The sequence below is a fragment of the Lolium perenne genome, chromosome 7, assembly GCF_019359855.2.
Source record: "Lolium perenne isolate Kyuss_39 chromosome 7, Kyuss_2.0, whole genome shotgun sequence".
Taxonomy (NCBI): Eukaryota; Viridiplantae; Streptophyta; class Magnoliopsida; order Poales; family Poaceae; genus Lolium; species Lolium perenne.
Window position 1 is genome coordinate 326,869,883 of NC_067250.2, and position 20,643 is coordinate 326,890,525.

At 46.0% G+C, this 20,643-nt stretch overlaps 1 protein-coding gene and 1 long non-coding RNA gene across 3 annotated transcripts; both read left to right on the forward strand.

Annotated features, from left to right (window-relative positions):
* The first annotated feature begins 843 nt into the window (after nucleotides 1-843).
* Nucleotides 844-5,882, forward strand: LOC127319189 (protein FD). 2 transcript variants are annotated; one of them, XM_051349417.2, is made up of 3 exons: nucleotides 883-1,401; nucleotides 5,461-5,538; nucleotides 5,655-5,882. In XM_051349417.2, the coding sequence occupies exons 1-3, from the start codon at nucleotides 1,087-1,089 to the stop codon at nucleotides 5,727-5,729; spliced, it is 468 nt and encodes a 155-aa protein (XP_051205377.1). In that variant the 5' UTR covers nucleotides 883-1,086; the 3' UTR covers nucleotides 5,730-5,882. The 2 variants fall into 2 exon arrangements, with proteins under 2 accessions (XP_051205378.1, XP_051205377.1); XM_051349418.2 differs by lacking the exons at nucleotides 5,461-5,538; nucleotides 5,655-5,882 and adding an exon at nucleotides 4,214-5,454 and having other exon boundaries at nucleotides 844-1,401.
* A 154-nt stretch (nucleotides 5,883-6,036) lies between these two features.
* LOC127319208 (uncharacterized) lies at nucleotides 6,037-12,719 on the forward strand. The gene is made up of 2 exons (XR_007862452.1): nucleotides 6,037-6,414; nucleotides 12,298-12,719. It is a non-coding gene; the product is annotated as an uncharacterized lncRNA (long non-coding RNA).
* Nucleotides 12,720-20,643: the final 7,924 nt, after the last annotated feature.

Sequence of the window (20,643 nt, forward strand, 5' to 3'; positions counted from 1 at the left end):
GGGCAAGGTATATGTATGCAGATGGGCACTTGGTCCCGGTTGGTAAGACAAACCGGGATTAGAGGATTTCTATGCCTGACACGGCCTGCCACGCCCTGCTGCAGCCCTTTTAGACCAAAGACCCCAAACGAACCAGGACTAGAGGGTGGCGTCGTTCCGCGCCGGTGGAACCAGGACCAATGTCCCCCCACTGTTCCCGGCTCATTTTAAAACCGGAACTAATGCTTACATGGGTGCTGGACGAAAGACTTGCTTTCTACCAGTGAGTACTATACATACGCTCTCTGGCGATCGATCTAGATTTGGTAGCTAGCTTTAGCTTCCCACAAATAGCTCTATCCTCCGTGAGATCGATCACATGTTTCATACATGCCATTGTGTCCGCGTGTAAAGCTGCTGCTGATCCGCCTCGTCGCCGTCACACACAGATCGAACGATCACACCGTCGCCGCCGCGTTGCACCCAGGTCGCACCATATGGTTTGTTATCCTAAACGTTCCATCGGGACCGTCTGCATCATGCTGATCGACGTGGTACCTAACTCGTGGTAAGAGCCCCCAACATAATTGGCACGCCAAATTAGGACACTTAATGACCCTTGAATCCTTGATACTACTAACTTGATTGAGGTGGTTTTGTCAACTGTAGCCACACAGACCAATAATTAACCACACATCTCTTTCACGCAGGTTTTTCCATGTAAGATAAACTGTAAAAAGTCATTTATTTACGTGGAGAGACCTAGCTTACCATGCAGGCACTCGGCAGCTCAACTAACCAGCTGCATCAGCTACACATATACAATCCCAAGATAATACACCTGTAGTACCCATCAAGCAGTCTCACATCCAACTATCTAAGATACATAGCTTATGCTCAAAAAATAAAAACTAAGAGGTTTAGCTAGTGGAGTATTGGTCCCTGAAAGGCGAGCTAGCTATATATATGCCGTACCAAAAGCTAAGATAGATTTGCAGATAGCTGCTCTGCTCACAAGCCCTGAATTAGTTTAGCTTAACCCAGCAGGGCCTAACTAAAGGAACACCACTTGGCTGGCAATTAATTAGTTCCATCGACCGATCAGCCATGGCTAACTACCACGGCGGTGGGCGGTACGGGATGGCGGCGGCGGCCATGTGGAGGGAGCCGGAGAGCCCGCAGCTGAGCCTGATGAGCGGGTGCAGCTCACTCTTCTCCATCTCCGCCCTGCGGGACGACGACGAGCTCCTAGCCGGGGCACGGTCACTGCCAGCGACGCCGGTGTCGCTTGCGGGGTTCGCCGGCGGCGACGAGGTGTATATGGAGCTGCAGCAGGGTGGTGGCAGCGGCGGCGATGACCGGAGGACCGTCCGGATGATGCGCAATAGGGAGTCCGCGCTGCGCTCCAGGGCCAGGAAGAGGGTATGTATGCATATCCGTATACTATAAGGCCTTTTAGCTGATTGCGTAGTACATAATTAAGAGTAAAATGCAACAATGGTACTGGAACTTGGAGAGGCAAATCAATATGGTCATCGACCTTAGAAATACGGCACGTACGATCATTAAATACGGCACAACATTCATCTAGGTCACTATCTCAGCGTAGATGACCGTCTTTGGTGACATGGCACTACATTGACTAGTCTCCTGCAGTGATCTTTTTTGCAAAAACGCCCCCCTAAACGTGCTTTACTGTATGCTTCCAAAGACTAACCGGTAGGCCTCGGTTGACTAGTCTTGGGTTCTGGCCGTGGCGAGCGCCGGGGAGTGCTGGGCTGGCCATTCCAGAGCGCGGCGCCGGCGAGTTCTCGGGTGGAAGTTCCTCGCGGAGGGGCCGATGTTAGCTGCGCCACCTCGCCCGCTGATCCACGGCAGCAGTCGGATGCGGGAGTAGCTACCATCGGGGAGAGGGCCACCGCTGAGCCACGTCGTGGAGGAGCCAAGGCCGCCGCACGAGCAGGCGCAGGCCGGAGCAGCGACCAGAAACCCGATAAACCGCGGCCGACGAGCACATGCTGCCGCGCATCTTGATGCACTTGCAGCAGCTGCTGTCGGCCGACTCCTGTCTAAGCCCGCCCGCGGACGCCCACGCCTGAGCCCGCTCACCTCTTGCCGGATCTCGCCGGCGGCGACCGCACGTGGCCGGCGTTGCCGGGTCCTCCATTGCCGCATCCCCGATGGGTCAATGCCAGAGAAAAAAAAAAACGGAGAAATTAAATAGAGAGAGGAGAGGAGAGTGGCTGGGTGAGTTTAACCTGTGGGCCCCATGGGCAAGTCTCTAGGCTTTGAAAATATAATTAAATTTTGAGGGGTCTTTTGCAAAAAAATGGCACAGTTTAGATCGGTCAACTCCCGCCACATCAGCAAATACGCAAATACAGAGTTGTATCGTATCCTAGTGACCTAAATAAACATTGTGCCGTATTTAGTGACCGTACGTGCCGTACTTCTAAGGTCGGTGACCGTATCGATTTGGGTCTTCAAGTTTAGGTACTACCGATGCATTTTACTCCATAATTAATCGTATATACGGCGAACGTTATGTACGTCTACTTATATACCCTTGTTTACCATTGGCTGCATCGTAGAATTTCTACCTGTGAAAGTTTTCAGTTTTTGTTGTTCCTTTTTGTAATCGAGAAATGACCATTTGTAAGTAAACAAGGCTAATAGTCATTTCTCTTTTGCATTTCGAAGTTTTAAATTCAAATTGACATACAAAATTTTGGATCTTCATATTAATATTTTCAAACGCCCATTGAAACTTTATTGACTAGAAGACTGACTAGTTAGGAATGCACACTAACTACAGCTGGATTCTTTAGTTGAAAGCTCATCTTCAGGGTCAAAAAGTTGAATCGGTAATGAAAGTTAAAAGACTATTATCTCGAGAAAATAAGTGTTTAGAAAATATTCATGGTGAAAGAGAAGTATCTCTCGAGGGACTCTCAACTAGTGACTGCGTTTGGTCAATGTGTTATAGAAGGCATCCGAAAAGACAAACGGAATAATATGGCGCTGGTATCTCTTTCTGTTTTGCATCATGGCTGAGTACACCCCAATAATTTTTCTCAACTTTGGCTAAACATATATATCTCATTCTCTTCTATGATTAGTGCTCTCCCCTTCACCTAACACACACTCTTGATTTCAAATTTTCAGTACAACTCACATAGGAACTAGAAAATAGTGCTATAAAATTAAGAGTGAGCTCATCGATCTAATCCAACCCTCTAGGACAAGCAAAAGGGCAGCAGAAGGAACAAAGTGCGTCTTCCTGAACGACATCTCGGAAGTTTGTGGTCAGCTGGACATAGAACCAATACATAAATATACCCAAAGTTGTTATATGATATTCCCTGGCAATTGGAACTCCTGACTCCCGTGTCGCCTCTCTCTGGCGGCCCGGGAGACCCAAACCCTAGCCGCCGCCGGGCGGCCGCCCTCGTCTCCCCTACCGCCGCTGCCGCTGGCTGGGTCCGCGGTGGCGTCGGACCTCGTTCCCAAAGGGGATGGGGGCCTCCGGCTGTCCCTCGCGGTGGCGGAGTACTGGATCCCGGGGCGGCGACCTCGATCGGTGGTGGCGGGTGAGGCTCGGGACTCCCTCGGCTACGCGGCGCGGAGAAGATCAAGCCAAGGTGGCGCTGCTCCGGCGGTCTGGTGGCTTCGGCCTGGACGACTGCATGGTGCTGCGGCGGCTTGGTGGTGGCGGCTCTCCTCCCTTGGTGGTGGCGCGCTTCGGCAATGGCTGGTGCGCCGGACTCCCGAGGTGCTACGCGGCCGTGGGTGGTGGGCTGATCTGGGTGGTGTGCCCTGCCGGCGGCGGAGGGAGGGATGGGGGCGGGCTGCAGGGGGAAACCCTAGGTCCTCTTCTCCTCGCCTCTCGGCAGCCGGCGGTGGAGGTATGGCTCTCGGCTGTGGCGAGGCCCAGGCGTGTGCGGTGTCTCCGGACTACGCGATCTACGCTTGGTGTCTCCGGCGGCAACCTTGGCCGGCCTGGGATGGTCGCCGGCGTGGGGGCGCGACCTGAATAAAGGAGGCGGTCCTAGGATTCCAATTTGTGTCAAGATGATGATCAGCCAGAGCTGTGTCCCCATTGATCTGGCTAGAGTGACGGGTTCCGGGAGGCGCCGCCGGCGATCTTCCATGGGCGATTCACGCCAGGAGACTGCTGGATCGGGTGGGACTTGGTCGTGCGCACCCATGTTTTACTCTGGCTGTTTGGTTTCAGAGGGAGCGCTTCGAAGCTCTGCTGGCTGTTAATATCATGGGGCATGTTCTCGTTCCATGGTGCTGGCAGAGAATGTCATGAAGGCCGAGATCTGAGGACTAGCAATGGAGGATCCGTTCTTTAGGGCGAGGAGGAGTTGGCTTGGTGTTTCATGACTTGGAGCAGCGGCATGCAAGTGGGGGCGACTGCACAGGAGAAGACCAAAGTCTTATCTTTCAGGGTGAACATCCAAGGTCTGGCCTTAATTGGTTGTGCATGGCAATGGCCTTGTTGAAGGCATTGTTTTGAGAGTGAGGACCTTCTTCAGGGTGAAAAACCAGATCTTTGATCGGGCGACGACAGCGCTTGTGCACTGTTCCCTTCTTTGAGGCACCGCTTTTGAAGAAGTTGGACTTATGGTGCTGTCTTGGTGGTGTTAGTGCTGTTGTTTCAATGATTAAACTACCGTAGCGGGACTTTTTCTTTTTTTCTGTAATTCTTCTTTCTTTTTTTGGCTGTGTGCATCCGTAAGGCCGCTAGGGCAATGCGTTGTTGCAGAGGCTGGGTGTAATTGGTATCTCCGATATTAATATATGCTCTTTGTCGAAAAAAATATGATATTCCCTGAAAAAAATTGTTGAAAGATATAAGAAACTAAATTTTAATGTAATGCTAGTTATTTGGGGTTTGTGAGCAGCTGGATATATGCATCAATGTATAAATATCTAAGTTATTACAAGAAAAAGGCAAATAATTTTTTAAGTAATGCTAATTATTTGGAGTCTTTGATCAACCGAACATATCGGCTTTGTTAGCCATTCTAATGGCAAAACTACTTATTTGTTTCTTTTAAATATAATTGTTAGTTGAAAGCATATTTGATTAAGATGTAACAACCCACATCTTTAGTAAAGTTGAATTATGTAACAACTTGATTCCGCTGCATAATTCAGCACGTCACCATACCTCAGGTCAGCTTACATCAAAACTAACTGCTTCAAATAAACTTTGTCTTCATATGCTCATGATGTTTTGATAGATCTTTACAGAAGATAAATACTTCCAATGTAATAATACCGATCTAGCTATGGATTTAAAACATGTTCTTATCTGAAGTGCTAGTACAGACCAGACTACGCCTGAAAATAAACCACATTTGCTGCCCTAGTATCCTGCGATATTTTAGTTTTACAGAAAACAGTATTCTGAGAAGTGCAAGTTATTAGAAGCCCAATCAGTACATATTAGTAAGAAACTTTTATTTACAGGCATACGTAGAAGAACTCGAGAAGGAGGTTCGTCGTCTTGTGGACGACAACCTCAAGCTAAAGAAGCAATGCAAACAGGTACTCCCATGGCTTTATAATTTAATCACTTGCCAATGACCCTCTCCGCTTCACCAAATTTATCTTCGTTTTCATATCTGATCACTCCTGACTCATCTTAATGCATGGATTGACAGTTGAAGCAGGAAGTGGCCGCTCTAGTCCTGCCTACCAAGAGCCTGTTGCGACGAACCTCATCCACTCAATTCTGAAGGCATGATGGATGATGCAGAGCCGATATGATGCACATTTCGGCAGTACAAATTTAGGATACAAGTTAAGGTTTCAAGTTGTGAACATTTACACAGTGTGTATGATGGATCTGTATGAACATTTGTCTTTGAAAAAAATAGAATTATATTTTTTATGTGAGCTGTGTTACGGTGATTGGGTAGTACTACCGAGTGCTACCAAGTACTACCATTCTGATTAATTCTGTCCGTCCGATCAGGCCAGTTAATTTTGTATTTTAAGTTAATGTACTAGGGCTATTATAGTAAATTCGTAGGTAACCGCCCACCAGCACGACCGCATCGCGAGCTCGTCCCGATCTGAATTCCCCGCTCCCCAATCCTCTGCCTCCTGTGAGGCTGTGAGCCTGTGACCCCGCCTTGTGACGTGGCCGCTGCCGCTGTGGCGCCTTCGCCGGAGCTTGCTGATCCGCTCTGCAGTTCCTTCCCGTCTACAGCTCTCCTCTCCCGCGTGCTGAGCCCCGTTGACGGTGACGGCGGCGGTTCGTCGGTGTGGGAGTAAGTGTAGGTGCTGTCAGGGCGACTCTGCGCGGACGGTGCCGGCGCCGTCGGTGTCGGAAGATCGGAGTGCAGCCGTCGCTGATCGCCGGACGCACATTTCTACACCTCACCCGTCTCGGCCGCCATTCTGATTACTTAGATTCTGGTATGATTAATGCCGTTACTCTAATTTTCGCAAAAAAACGTTCACCGTTCTGATTACTCTCTTCAACAAAAAAATATCCATATGTTGATTAGCCTTGGAGAGTTGCAGTATCATCTGCTGGAGTCTGTATATGAGCATACACTGGACTCCTTCACTTCTAGATCATAAAGACCACCGAATCACACAGCTCTTCTGAGTAGTTTATTTATCAAGATGTGATTTCAGCATAAGATTCCCCACAAAGGCCCATGCTATTTATCTAGGAATTGTTTTGTATGCACTTCTAAACACATTACGGTGCAGACTGTCTCACACGGCAATACTAAAGCAATTTTTCCTTTATACTCGTTATTGGACCCTGGCAACAGTTTCACCTTTCTTATGCTTGCAGACCGTGGTACACCAAAATATACAAAGAACAACTAATAGCATAATTTGTACCTTGATTCATGCTAGTACTAATATCTTCAGCTAACTTTAATTGTTACCTTACCTGAATTAGACCAAGAGACCCATCATTTATCGCTAGCATAGGCACTGGACTGATGCTTTGTTACTGAAGTGCAATTATTCCACTTTTAACTTTAGTGCTGTTCCTCATTGCAGTATATTTCTTTAGTTAATAAGCCTACACTGAAGAACTCCACCCAAATGCCATTAAGCATGTGGATTCTAGCTTGGTTGTTACAGATTGGTTATTTATTTCGAAGTCAGTGTGCTAGCTAATTTGCTTGAGCTGCTACCTCACCGCCCAGCTTGATTTCGTGTAGCATAAATCTGTAATCTTATGGTGGCTCTTGATCTTGTATACATCATGTTAAGATGTCCTTCGTTACTCATTCAAAAAAGAAAAAGATGTCCTTCGTTACTTCCAGATTTATATATGTTTTGTAATGTTCCCTCATTACTGGTCTACACTTTATTATGTTTATACTGCTGTAGTTGAATCTCTAGTGATAAATAATAATATATGGTCCAAGTATGTGTGTCTACTTGTGGTTAGTAAATTTGGGGGGCATTTGAAAGTTTATTTGACACAAGTTGTTTTCCAATTTTTTTATTTGACTTGATAAAACCTGTAATTATTCATTTGTATGTGATATAGGCACTAGTAGGAAAAGCCTCATCAGTGGCGCACCAAAAATGGATTCTGTGGCGCATGGGAGCTGCGCCACAGAAACGTCGCCACAAAACGCCACAGAATTAAGGTTTCTGTGGCGCACTTGTTCTTAGGTGCGCCACAGAAACGCGTGCGCCACAGAATTGGTTTTTAGTGCGCCACAGAATTTGCTTGTATTATACACGATTTTGTTCTGCCTGCTATACACATGCAGTTTATAGACAGCAATACAGATACACAGGTTATATACAGCAACATTCAGATATAATATAAATATCATGTACATTGCACAGATATAACATAGACATCATCATCACATTACTTAGAACCCGATCGAGATACATATATAGTGGCAAGTGTCAAATGTTTTGCATACAACTCTTAATTCATACAAAATTCACAATTTCAAGATACAAAGTAGTCTTCATCCGGTTCCTCCTTTGCTCCGTCATCTCTACCCACCAGGCTCGCTTGCATCGGGGTCCTTCATCCAGTTCCTACTATGATGAAAATGGAAGAAAGTGAGACCAACAAGTCCGATGCACAAGAGAAATGGAATAAATGCCTCATACATTGTTGGTCAACACAAATATTAACATTCAGGGACGGTGTAAGTGAGACCAAGTCCGATGCACAAGAGATTGATATTTGTGCTATCTTACCAGGCTCACTTACGCCGCCCCCGAGTGTACGGTGACCAAACATTTTAATCATCGGCATTTTGAAAATCTCAAAGCAAATGGAATGACAAAATGGAATAAGTGCCTCATACATTGTTGGTCAACACAAATATTAACATTTAGAGATGGCGTTAGTGAGACCAAGTCCGATGCACAAGAGATTGATATTTGTGCTATCTTACCAGGCTCACTTACGCCACCCCCAAGTGTACGGTGACCAAACATTTTAATCATCGGCATTTTGAAAATCTCAAAGCAAATGGAATGACAAAATGGAATAAGTGCCTCATACATTGTTGGTCAACACAAATATTAACATTTAGGGATGGGGTAAGCGAGGCGGGTAGGATGCACAAGAGATTGATATTTGTGCTATCTTACCAGGCTCACTTACGCCACCCCCAAGTGTACGGTGACCAAACATTTTAATCATCGGCATTTTGAAAATCTCAAAGCAAATGGAATGACCAAATGGAATAAGTGCCTCATACATTGTTGGTCAACACAAATACTATGGTCAGAAACCATAGTTGCAGTATACACCGCCGTATACTTTGCAGAAGGGCCCCCTTTCCCCGGTTGGCGTTCCGTCAACGGGTGCTTGACGACACAACAACGCCGATCTGCATCTCCGGCGCAGAACCACGCCAGTCCCTCGCTGTCCAGTACGTGAACGAGTCCTTGATGCAAAGACCGTGCCGGCCTGCCCAGCATTATGCCGGGCCGTGTTGCCGCGCTTCAAACCGTGTGTCCACCGATCGACACGGCACGAAGCACGACAACAGGGGTCGGCATGATGCTAGGGAGGCTGGCACCGTCTTCGCATTAAGGACTCGTTCACGCATCGACGGCGAGAAGAAAAGTGGTGCTGCGCCGGAGAGGCATGTCGGCGTTGTTGTCTCGTCAAGGACTCGTTCACGGAACGGCGGCTAGGGAAAGGGGAGCTCGTCTACAAAGTATATTGCGGCGTATAGGTGACCAAACATTCTAATCATCGGCACTAAAATGGAAGAAAGAGCCAAGTGGTATCTCAACTAGATATCATATGCCTCATACTTTGTTAGTCGAAAGAAATATTAACATTCCGGGATGGGGTCAGTGAGGCCAGGTAGGATGCACAAGAGATTGATATTTGTGCCATCGCACCAGGCACAAAGTCCCCACCCCACAGTTTACAAGTTGCCAAACAAATAAATCAACGGCACTATCTAGAATGGAAGAAAGGCCAATGCAATTAAGAAGTAGCTAGTATGAACTAAATGGAATGCCTCATACTTTGTTGGTCGAAACAAATATGAACATCCGGGATGGCGTTAGTGAGGCCAGGTAGGATGCACAAGAGATTGATATTTGTGCCATCACACCAGGCTCACTAGCGACACCCGAGTGTCTGATTGACCGAACATTCTAATCATCGGCACTAAAATGGAAGAAAGAGCCAAGTGGTATCAACTAAATGGAATGCCTCATACTTTGTTGGTCGAAACAAATATTAACATCCAGGGATGGAGTAAGTGAGGCCAGGTAGGATGCACAAGATATTGATATTTGTGCCATCACACCAAGCCTCACTTGCTCCACCCCCGAGTGTACGAGTGATCGACCAACCATCTAATCATCGACAAGTAAATCACTTGGGGTAATGTTAAAATGTTTGTCTCCATATTTGGGAGACATTTTTAATATTGGAGTCTAGCTAATGGAAATCAAGAACTAGTCTTGATCTCCAAATGGTGATTAGAGGGAATTTATTCATCTTAAGCAACATTAGGGACAAATGGGATCATGCAAGGGACTTGGGTCATTTGGATCATAAGGCATCAATTAAGGAGGCAACCAGGGACAAAGGGAAACATTTGATGATCCATTATCATAGGCAACAAAGCAGCAACTTTTTCCCCTCTAATCTAGCTAGAGTCCTTAAAAGAAATCCATCATAAGCATGGTCAAATACACATATATAGCATGGGGCAGATGCTCCAAAGGGATTATATATTCATCACTTGGTAATTTGGAGAGCAAACAAGCAAGAGCCATATCACTCAATCCAATAATATAGTAATTTGGATCATAAGGCATCAATTAAGGAGGCAACCAGGGGACAAAGGGAAACATTTTATGATCCATTATCATAGGCAACAAAGCAGCAACTTTTTCCCCTCTAATCTAGCTAGAGTCCTTAAAAGAAATCCATCATAAGCATGGTCAAATACACATATATAGCATGGGGCAGATGCAGCCAAACAGCTCACCAGGCAGTGTGCATGCCCAACAGCACACACAGGCGGTGAGTCACCACATGCTTGCCAGGCCAAAATGGGTAGAATACCCGGTTTGTATCATCATCTGGCTACTAAGCCATTTGGTGGAAGCAAACTGAAGATCAGCCAGAAGGAAATCACCAAGGGAACATTGGTATGTCAGTATGGTGACACTACCAGAGAAATCCAACATGGATTAATCCCTAACTAGCCATCCAAACTCACCTAGCACCACACAGCTAGTTATACCATCAGAATATAGACATTTAAATGTCTATTTTGTTTTCAACAGCAAAAGCTACTGGTAATCTAGTCATGGATCAACCAGATAGCATGAGAGAGTCACAACAACAGCCACAGTAAAGGGGAGCCACCCTTGGACAACATAAAGGCTGTCAGGGCTACCTCAAACCCATAGGAACATTCACTAAGCCACTGCATCATAACCCAATAGGGCTCAGCATGAGCTAGGGTACCCAATCAATGATTGGCAACCCTCTAGCTACATCCAGTCCATCCATGAGATCATTACTGCTCAGCAGTTCATCTCATTTATCTAATCAATCAAGTTAAACTAACCAGATAAATGAAATGCATAATTAACAGTGCACCAGACTATTGCAAATGATCCAGAGGATACCACAGTAGCATACCATAGTAGCATTTCATGCATTTAAATGAACCAAAGCATCAAAACCAACCAAATGTCCAACTAGCAAGCAATACCAAGTGAGCAAGTCTTCATTACCTTGTACAGGTTCAGACAAGGATTTATAGAACAAGTACAGAGAGGCAGAGGCAGAGGCATAGACAATTTCTATAAGCATATAGAACACTCCAATTTCTATAAGCATAGACAATTTCATTGTCACATCTTTCTATAAGCATCACTAGCAGCAGCAGCAATGCATATGAACACCATATACAGGTACGGTTCAGAACAATTTCATTGTCACATTGTACAGGTTCAGAACAACATATAGAACACTCCAATAAGCATCACTAGCAGCAGCAGCAATGCATATGAACACCATATGAAGCAAAACGATTAGGGGCAATGCATCCAGAGCAACAGCAGCAATACATCCAGAGCGAGCATTTCGTCGAGCACGTTGTGGTGGCGGGGGGTAGGAAGAGGGAGGGGAGGGGAGGAAGAGGGAGGGAGCTCACCGACGACAACAACAGTTGTGGAGGAGCTCACCGACGACGACGGCAAGGGTGGAGGTCGCGGCGGCTCCTCCACCTTGACGCGACGGCGGCCCCTCCTCGCGGCGGCCCCTCCTCGCCGTAGCGGCAGCTTGTGCTGCAGGTGGCGGGGATGGGAGGAGCGTGGCGGCAGGCGGCCCTCGCGTAGGAAGGCGGCGGCGACGGCGACGGCGATGGCGACGACCATGGCGGCGCGCGGTGAGGAGAGGGGAGAGGGGAGAGGCGCGCGGTACGGATCAGAGGTGAACAGGCGTGGGCGGGGGAGGGCACGGGATGATATAGCTAAGTTCCCTTAGTTCTGTGGCGCACCAGAACAAGTGCGCCACAGAATCAAATACTTCTGTGGCGCACCAAAGAAAGTGCGCCACAGAAACAGTAATTTCTGTGGCGCAGCGCACCGCGTGCGCCACAGAAATACGTACACTGATAATTGGGGGTGACAGGTTGTGGGGCCCGCCAAGTTTTTGTGGCGCATGGTCGGCTGCTGCGCCACAAAATTAAGCTATTTCTGTGGCGCACCTTGCTTGGTGCGCCACAAAAACAGTTTCTGTGGCGCATTTTTAGTGGTGCGCCACAGAACTAAGCTTTTGCCTATAAGGGTTTTCCTACTAGTGAGGACGACATGGGTGCTGAGTCTGGTCCGTAGAAAAGCTATGTTAAGTGGGATGAAGCCAACCAAGATATAATTCTGGGGAAACTGGTCTGTAGTCGAGAAGAGAAGCACATGAAGAGAGAAGATAGGAAGAGGAGGCCATAGAATCTCACTCTTGCTGGGTGTCGAGCCAAATTTGTCGTTGCAAGAGTCAAGAAAATGGGTCTGTGGTCTGTGAAGGATTTCGTCGATGAACACACCCATCCTTTTCAATAATACATAAAGTAGATTGCAAAGCTGACTAGTAATACACATTTTATGTTCTGCAAGAACAAAGAAAGAGTTAATTTGACAACCTGGATATATTGACGTACATGTAATATTATGCTGAATTTTGTCTTTTGCAAGAATGTCACATTCAATCCGATAGCGTACGGGTTCTTTTACCTCAGCTGTCATCAACAGGGTGATGATATAATCCTGTTGTTTGAAATGCCTAATGATGTTACTGTTAGAGATTAATTGCACATATATACCAGCTACATGTATCCTTGAAGCTATGCTGGAACAATGATTTCCCTAGGCTGCCCTCTAAGGTACCAATGCCTTTGCTGTTGAACTACACTTAATTGTTGCAGGTGGGTTAATGGTATAATTGGAGAGCATGGTAAGGATTTGTTGCTGTTGATGCACTCAACCGCAGATACCTCTTCCCCATTTCTGTCATTCTCACCCTTCTTTTAGGAGAACGATGTCATTTAGGTGGTACATTGCTTGACAGTAAGATTTCTGAATGCCAATGCACTTACGTGGAAAAAAGATCTCTCTCTACTTTTCTGTGTCATTTTCACAATTTCACCTTCTTTTATTAGGAGGAAAACTTTGTCATTTGAAACAAGAGTAGAAACTATGTGCTCGTCGCCGCTGCTAAAAGTCAACGACACTCGGTTTAGGTTGATTCTTTCTTTGTATGGTTGCACTTCCACGTGGAACACGTGCAATTTCCTTGTCACATTCTATTCGTTAAGTGTATTGCAGATGGGTCTATTTTCAATAACTAGTGAACTGGCCATGTTTTTCTGAAGTCCAAGGCTACTTGATCTTCCTACAAAATGAACTGTTTTAAGCTGATCCATCAGTTGGCTTCACTGTTTAATTTCTTTTGGTTCCAAAGGATCTCTAGATCTGAACTGAATATTCAGCCAATTAGTGCAATTCTGCGGTTTATCAGCCAGTCAGAGCAATTCTTAAAACATAAGAATAAGAAAACGCAGGCCACATCAGTGCAGTTGAGAGACATGCCAAATTGCCATCAATTCTTCCATTCTATCACACACAGTACTAGCAGTATTGGACTAGTCCTTGGGCGGCAGCATCGCTGATAACCATGTGCATCATACTTTGGCTCACCCTTGACCCTCCGTCCGTCCACTGAGCGCTGCTGCGCTGCTGGCCGGCACCGCCACACGTAGATGACGATGGAACCCAGCCAGGTACCCCGCGGCGCCCTCTCCCATCGTCACGACTGGCTTGAGAGGATGGACTGCATCGGCGCCAATCAAAAAGGTGCCCACCCGTTGACGACGCTCTCCCTCATTGACGGAGCTTGAGAGGACACCCCTCCGCGCCCTCACCCATTGTCGGGTCTAGAGAGGATGGACTTTGCCGTTTGTAGGGGCAATGGGGTGATGGTGGTGAGCGCGCGCGGACGGACGGCGAGGCGTAGGCAGGAGGCCGGCGAGGAAGGGGTGGCGGTGGGAGAGGACAAGAGGGCGGCGATGCGCGGAGGGGACAGGGCGTCGACCGCCTCCATGACTCGACTGGCGGTTCTGATGCAGACTGAAGGCAGAGAGAGACGATGGACGCGAAGTTACCTAAATACCCCTTTAGTAATAAAAATAAAAAAGTATTTCCAGTACTTTCCACTACTTATTTTCCAGTACTACTTAGTACTAATATTTTCTTCACCGTTGGATTGACTAGCTTGGAGGGCTCCTAAAATCCCCAATCATGGTAAAACTTGTATTTTAATGTAGTTTTGGCTCCTAGGAGGACATACTGCCGGTTGAATAAAATAAAAAGAAACAAAATTCAAAAAAACTGTACTTGTTTTTTTACTATGATCCGTCTTTGTGCAATTTTTTTATGCTAAAATAACCATCTACGTTGCCCCAAAGATAAAATTCCAACTTCGGTGTTCTACATAAGTAAAAAAAATGGACAGTCAGCATGTCTTTTTAGCACAGGTCGCAATATTTGTGTTTTCTCCATCAAAATTTGCAAAATATCAACTGACATAGACATGTACATATCTACTTTTTATCATTTTTTCGCAGACATAATATTATTTTTTCCGCATGCAAGAGCATATGCTCTTGTGAGCAAATTGCATTTCCGCATATTTTCTTGAGCGGTGAATATTAATTATGCTCGATATCGTGATGTTGTCCAACTCAGCCATATATAGCTTCCTGCTTTTCAATAGTTGCTTTGCTGATGTTTGTTATCTTCAGGGGAAAGGTGGGTTTGTCTTATGTCAGCAATCACCATTTTGCTTTTGCTTTAACCAATTGTTTTTCTCTTAATGACCATGACTGTTGCCATAACTGCTTTGCTTTACTTAGTTGTTGTGTTCATCTTGCTACAACTATCATCTTTGCTTCATAAGCTATTGACTTGGTTCATTGTTTTAACGCTGTTAGCCCCCAAACTATCGTATCTATATATAAGCTGTTTACCCTCTCCCCACACCCCAGAAGGTACAATGAGAAAATAATTCCTGAATCTTTCAGATTCTATTTTTCTTTGCTCTCATCTCACTCTTTCCGATGGACACGGACTGTCGGCGAGTACACAGACAGCTAAAACAGATTACATTTGGCTTTGGGAGCCTTCCTTTTCTTCTGAATATTCAGAGCTGTGTTGCTACACTCTCGAATCTGCTCATTTACATGTTCTGTTGTCCGACAGCACTACACCCACGTCGTGTTTCTACAGTGCACCGACTATACACACTATTGATGTGTAGGCACGCCCGCCCATTGAGAGAATTGATTGAAAGGAATGGATTCAAATACAATGGTTTTAACACATATATTCCCAAGTGCGAACCACGATCTGATAATAATATGTCGTCTTACTCATGCAACTCTTGTGGTGCAGAAAAAAAACACCAACAAAAGCGTAACCAAAGCTGCAGTAGGTACAAAATTCATCGACTAAAATTTGAAATAAATGCTTCTAGTTTCGTTGCTGCAGCATTTATTTTCATTGCTTCTAGTTTCGTTGCTTCTAGATTGAGAAATAGAAAGTACAAAAATAACGGTTGTGACATACACTCTTGGTGATAAACTTTGTGTTCGCGTGGAGTTCAAAAATAAAAACTTTGTGTTTGCGTGTGTTTGTCTAATTTGATGTGATCTATCTTGGACGAATCCCAACAATTAGTATCAGAGCAAGGTTCGAGATTTGAAGCCGCGCTTGCCCCGGGAAGGCGACCCGTACTAGCGCCTCGGGGCGGGCGATCGTCGCTCGGCGCAGTGACATGGAAGGGACGGCAGTGTGTTGTCGGCGGCGAGGCGGTGGCGTTAATGATCGTTGATGGGAGAGGTGTTGCCGAGATGCGGTACAAGAAGTCTCGTCAAGATCGTCATCCGCGAGTTCGGTACCAGAAGTCTTGTCAAGATCGTCTTTGGAGGAGTCCGATGAGTCTAGAGTCAAGCGTGTGCACGTCTACACGTGCGGTCGCCGTCGAGTCCGTAAGTCGCCGTTGTGTCCATGTACTCGTTTTTGTGAGGATCTGTTGCAATTGAAGCATGTCACGTTGAAGTGTTGTTCGGGGCGTGTCATTGAGGGCTAGTACGTGTACGAAGAAGTGTGTCTCAGTGCAGATGCTCAAGCGTATAGTGGGACAAGGATCAATGAAGAGGAATCTCTTTTATGAGGACCTGACTCTACATGAGGTGGTGTGATCCGTTGGCATGTATGCGTTAGGGGTGGCCGATGGTGTCACCTGGCAGCGTGACTGGTAGTCTCGATCATATGTTGAGTTGAGTCTGTAAGTCGGCAAGTCGAAATTAGGGAGAGATTGTGAGAAGAAATCTAACCTAGCAATTAGACTTGTTGTGGAGCGAGACATGAACAAGATTTGAAGATTTGCATGGAGTCAAGACCGGAAGAAATACGAGGAAACAACATGTTAAGATTGGGAAAAAATTGTTACCAATAATCTTTCCTTGATCATGTTAGTCGGATCGTTCTAGAAACTTTCAAGAGTTTCCTAGTGGTAAGGGGCTAGCGTGCCTATGTCTTGGAGTCACAGAGGGAGTCCATCTCGTATTAGTTCTCCGTGTTAGAGTCTGGTTAGTTTAGGCCAGGTTGAGTGTCCCCCACTAATTGATTAGCTAGTACTTAGTGTTCGTCATGTAACGTGGTGAGTTAAGAGTCAGTTCTGTTAGAATATTAGGCAATTTTTGAGTGAGTTTAATTATCGAAAACAATATTATAGATGCACTAGAATATTTAATCACACACATCAGACTAAGCACATGCATCAGTCTGAATATAGAACAAGTAGCAGTACAAGGTAGGAGAGGAAAAACACGTACATCGCGACCGGGAAGGTCGCACCAGCAGCAGCACCACCACCAGGCCGGAAGTTGATGTCGTCCATGGTGTAGTCGGATTTGTCGAGGAAGTAGTCGAACCGGTGAAGAAGAACATGAACAGCAGCGAGCAGTCGCGCCGAGACGCTCCCCAAAAACCTTATCGCCTGCCTCCCGGTGCAGGATCTCGACGGACGGGGTTTCGGAGGCCTGCTTTCCCGGACGGCTGTGCACGCAGTCGCCGGGATGGGGAAGACTAGAGAGTAGCACAACAAAAGGAACTTTTTCGTGAGAGAGAGATGGACTAGAGACTTCTGAGATAGAGAGTCCAGGTCTGTTCTGTCTCCTGGAATAGCCTGGGAGGAGAGCCGTGACATGGGCATACCCTTCGGGTACCCATTATTAGTATACCTGGCTCGGCCCAATATGGAGAAGACTCAATATGGAGAAGGCCCAACAAGGCAACCCGAAGAAGTAGTCGACTAGGACTCTTGTAAAACCCTAGGCTGGTTGCATATATAAAGCTGGCCAGGGCACCCGAAATAGAGAGATCAACAGATAGACAGGAAATAGACAACATAGCTCCGCCTACGGCGGCACCCGGTAAACACATCTATGATCATATACTGGATTGCTAGCAGCACGTAGGGATCCTCCACCGAGGGGACCCGAAGCTGGGTACGTCGTGTGCCTAATCTCGCTCCCGGAATCTCCATCGTCGCTCCTCCCGAAACCCTAGTCTACAATACGTAGGCATTGCCGAGGTATTCCCTCGTCAATTGGCGCCGTCTGTGGGGATCGCGACGACTGGATTTTGTAATCCGGGCGGGATCCTTCAAACATCAACATCGACAAGATCATTACCAATCAGATCACATCAGATCAGTCGCGTTCGGTTTCGTCATCACCCTATGGATCTTATTTCAGTCAGAAAAATCAGTGCAATCTACATCGCCGCCGATCGTCGGAATCTGTAGGCAGTATTCATCATCGAATCGGTTAGCTCGCCCATCACGGTTGCAGCAGAAGACAATACAGTTTCCTTATTTGTTTTATTGAGTCGATCGGAACCTGGGCATTGTGCACGCAAGAGCAACAGTGATCGAAGCTGCGGAAAGCCAAGGAAAAAAAGAGACCCTCCTATTCCCGTGTTCCAAAGTCTGATCAGTTTGCAACTTCCAAAAAAAAAAAAAAAAAAAAAAAAAAGAGAGATATGTTCACCGACCGCTGCACGTCCGCGTGAGTTTCCAAGCCAACAAAAAGAGGTCAACTCATGTTTGTCACTCACGGGAGTTTCCAAACCAAAGATTGTCATATACAAACAAATATGGACATTGGCACAGTTACACCCACCTATTTTCCGACTGGTGACGAGGCAAAATCAACTCGACGGAGGAAGGCTCTAGCACTACTACATCCTCCGGCCGGCCCGCCGATCGCGGATTCACCATCAATTATCAGGCGCCGAGTAATTACAGATTGCGTCTAAAGGCACGACTGGCGTCCATATCGGCTTCACTGCACCCGATAAAAAGCTAAGTTTTCCTCTTCCTTCAAGATTTAATTATTTATTTACTTTCGCCACACCCGAATACTCGGGGCCTGCAACATTGCATCATCACAACAAATTTACCCGATATTTGGGGCTGCGCCATTACTTCGTTATCATAAATATATTCGGTTACTTGGTGAATTTCTTTTCTTCAGCTTAGTGGAATTATTTTCTTCGGCACAGTGGAATTATTTATTTCGGCTTAATGGATTTATATTCTTCGGCTACGGGGATTTATTTTCTTCGACTTAGTGGATTGTTTCTCTTCGGTTTATTATTGGTTCACTCTTATACAATATCACCCGATGCGTTTTCGGGTCAATGGATTCATCTTCTAGGGTTATTACTGGAACTATTTTTTCCGGGTCAATGGATTCATCCTCTATGCTATCAATGAATTCATCCTCTATGCTATCAGCGGATTCATCTTCTATGCTTATTACGGGATTCTTCGGGTCAATGGATTCATCCTCTATGATATCGACGGATTTATCTTCAATATATGATCTATATTTAATGGCGTAATCTTCAACATGGATTCATCTCAAATACTTCATCTTGGATTCATCTTCATGGGCTCATATTATATTATGGACAAATGGCTTCATCCTAAATGGCTTTACCCTATATGACGCCGCGACTCCATCTTTCGATATCATAGCAAATACTCGGGGGCTCGACCATGATTTCGCCTCGGTCGCAACTGCGACACATCATCTAAGCAATAATCATCATATCACCCCAGCAGCGCTCGGGGGCTCGGCTATTTCTTCATCAACAATATGGCGGCATTTACTTTCGGTATTTGGAGGTTTTTACTTCAGCTCGACTTCTTCTCGGCACTCGAAGATTTCATCGCATCGACTCCGTCGTGTCCAATAAGCTAAGTGTTCTTTTATTTTGCACAAAGTTGATTATCGTTTACTTTTGCCGCACCCGATGCTCGGGGGCTGCGCGGCATATATTCACTTTACATATCATCGAATCTGAGCATCTGACACCGCATGCGAAAAAGAGAGTCGAGGAAAAGATAGAAAAAGTTTGTTTATTTGTGCAGGAGAAAGCAAAATTCAAAGTATGTAAGAGAGAACTCGATGGAATTGTCTTCAAGAAAGAACAGGACCCGAAGAATTATCTTCAAGGAGGTCCCGAAGAATTATCTTCAAGGAGGTCCCGAAAAATTATCTTCAAGGAGGTCCCGAAAAATTATCCTCAAGGTGGACCCAAAAAATTATCTTCAAAGAGGACCCGAAGAATTGTCCTCGGGGAGGACCCGAAGAAATTTTCCTGAAGGAGGAACTCGACGAAATTTTCATCAAGGAGGAACCAAAAAAAAAAAAAAGTGGACAAATCTTCGGGTCCATTGACTCATCATATTGTTCCGAGCAAGAGCATCGGTGATGTACCCGACAATATAGAAGAACCAATATATCCGGCTGTCTCATCAAGCCCGAGAAAAATATAGAAGAACCCGCAAAATGGGTCATTGCATCAGCCGAACAAGGCACTCGACAATATATTCTCAGAACGCCAAAGTTGCGAACAATTTCTGAATGCCGCAAAACTTTGCGAAGGTAAGACCCCAGATCCGTTCTGCTGGGCGTGGCATCGCCGAAGACTGCGCTCTGCTACTTTTATCCGTATCAACAGATACGAAGAAAAATCCTAACGGACGCGTTAGGTACCCGATAAATATGACTGGGACTCGACAGAATGGTAAGACCTTAAGCGGCACCTGTCGAGTTAACACCAGTATCCCGAGATCATGTCCAGGGACGTGATCTTGAAGTAGGTTTTTGCGGATTGCCACTAGAGCAGTTAACTAGTACCTGATCCGTCAGATGAACTAGCCCCAACTACCATTATCCCTGTACAATATAGATATGGATGTCAAATAAAAATAGCAACGGCCTGGAGTCGATAAAAAGAGGGGCTGCGCCAAGTTCTTTATCGAGTAGTACAACTTGAGCCTATGCCTAGGTGCAAGCACCTGCTCATAGGCTCGGGGGCTACTCCTATCGAGAGTATTGTTCACCCTCCCGATAAGAAAGAGTAAAAATTGTGGAGTCAATTACAAGCAAGTTGAGCCTACACCCAAGTACAAACACTTGGCTGTAGCCTCGGGGGCTACTCCCATCGGGAGCGCTGGTCGCGCACCCGATAGAAAAATAACTTCGACAACATCTATGACAATCAAGGTTTGTAGACTCAACT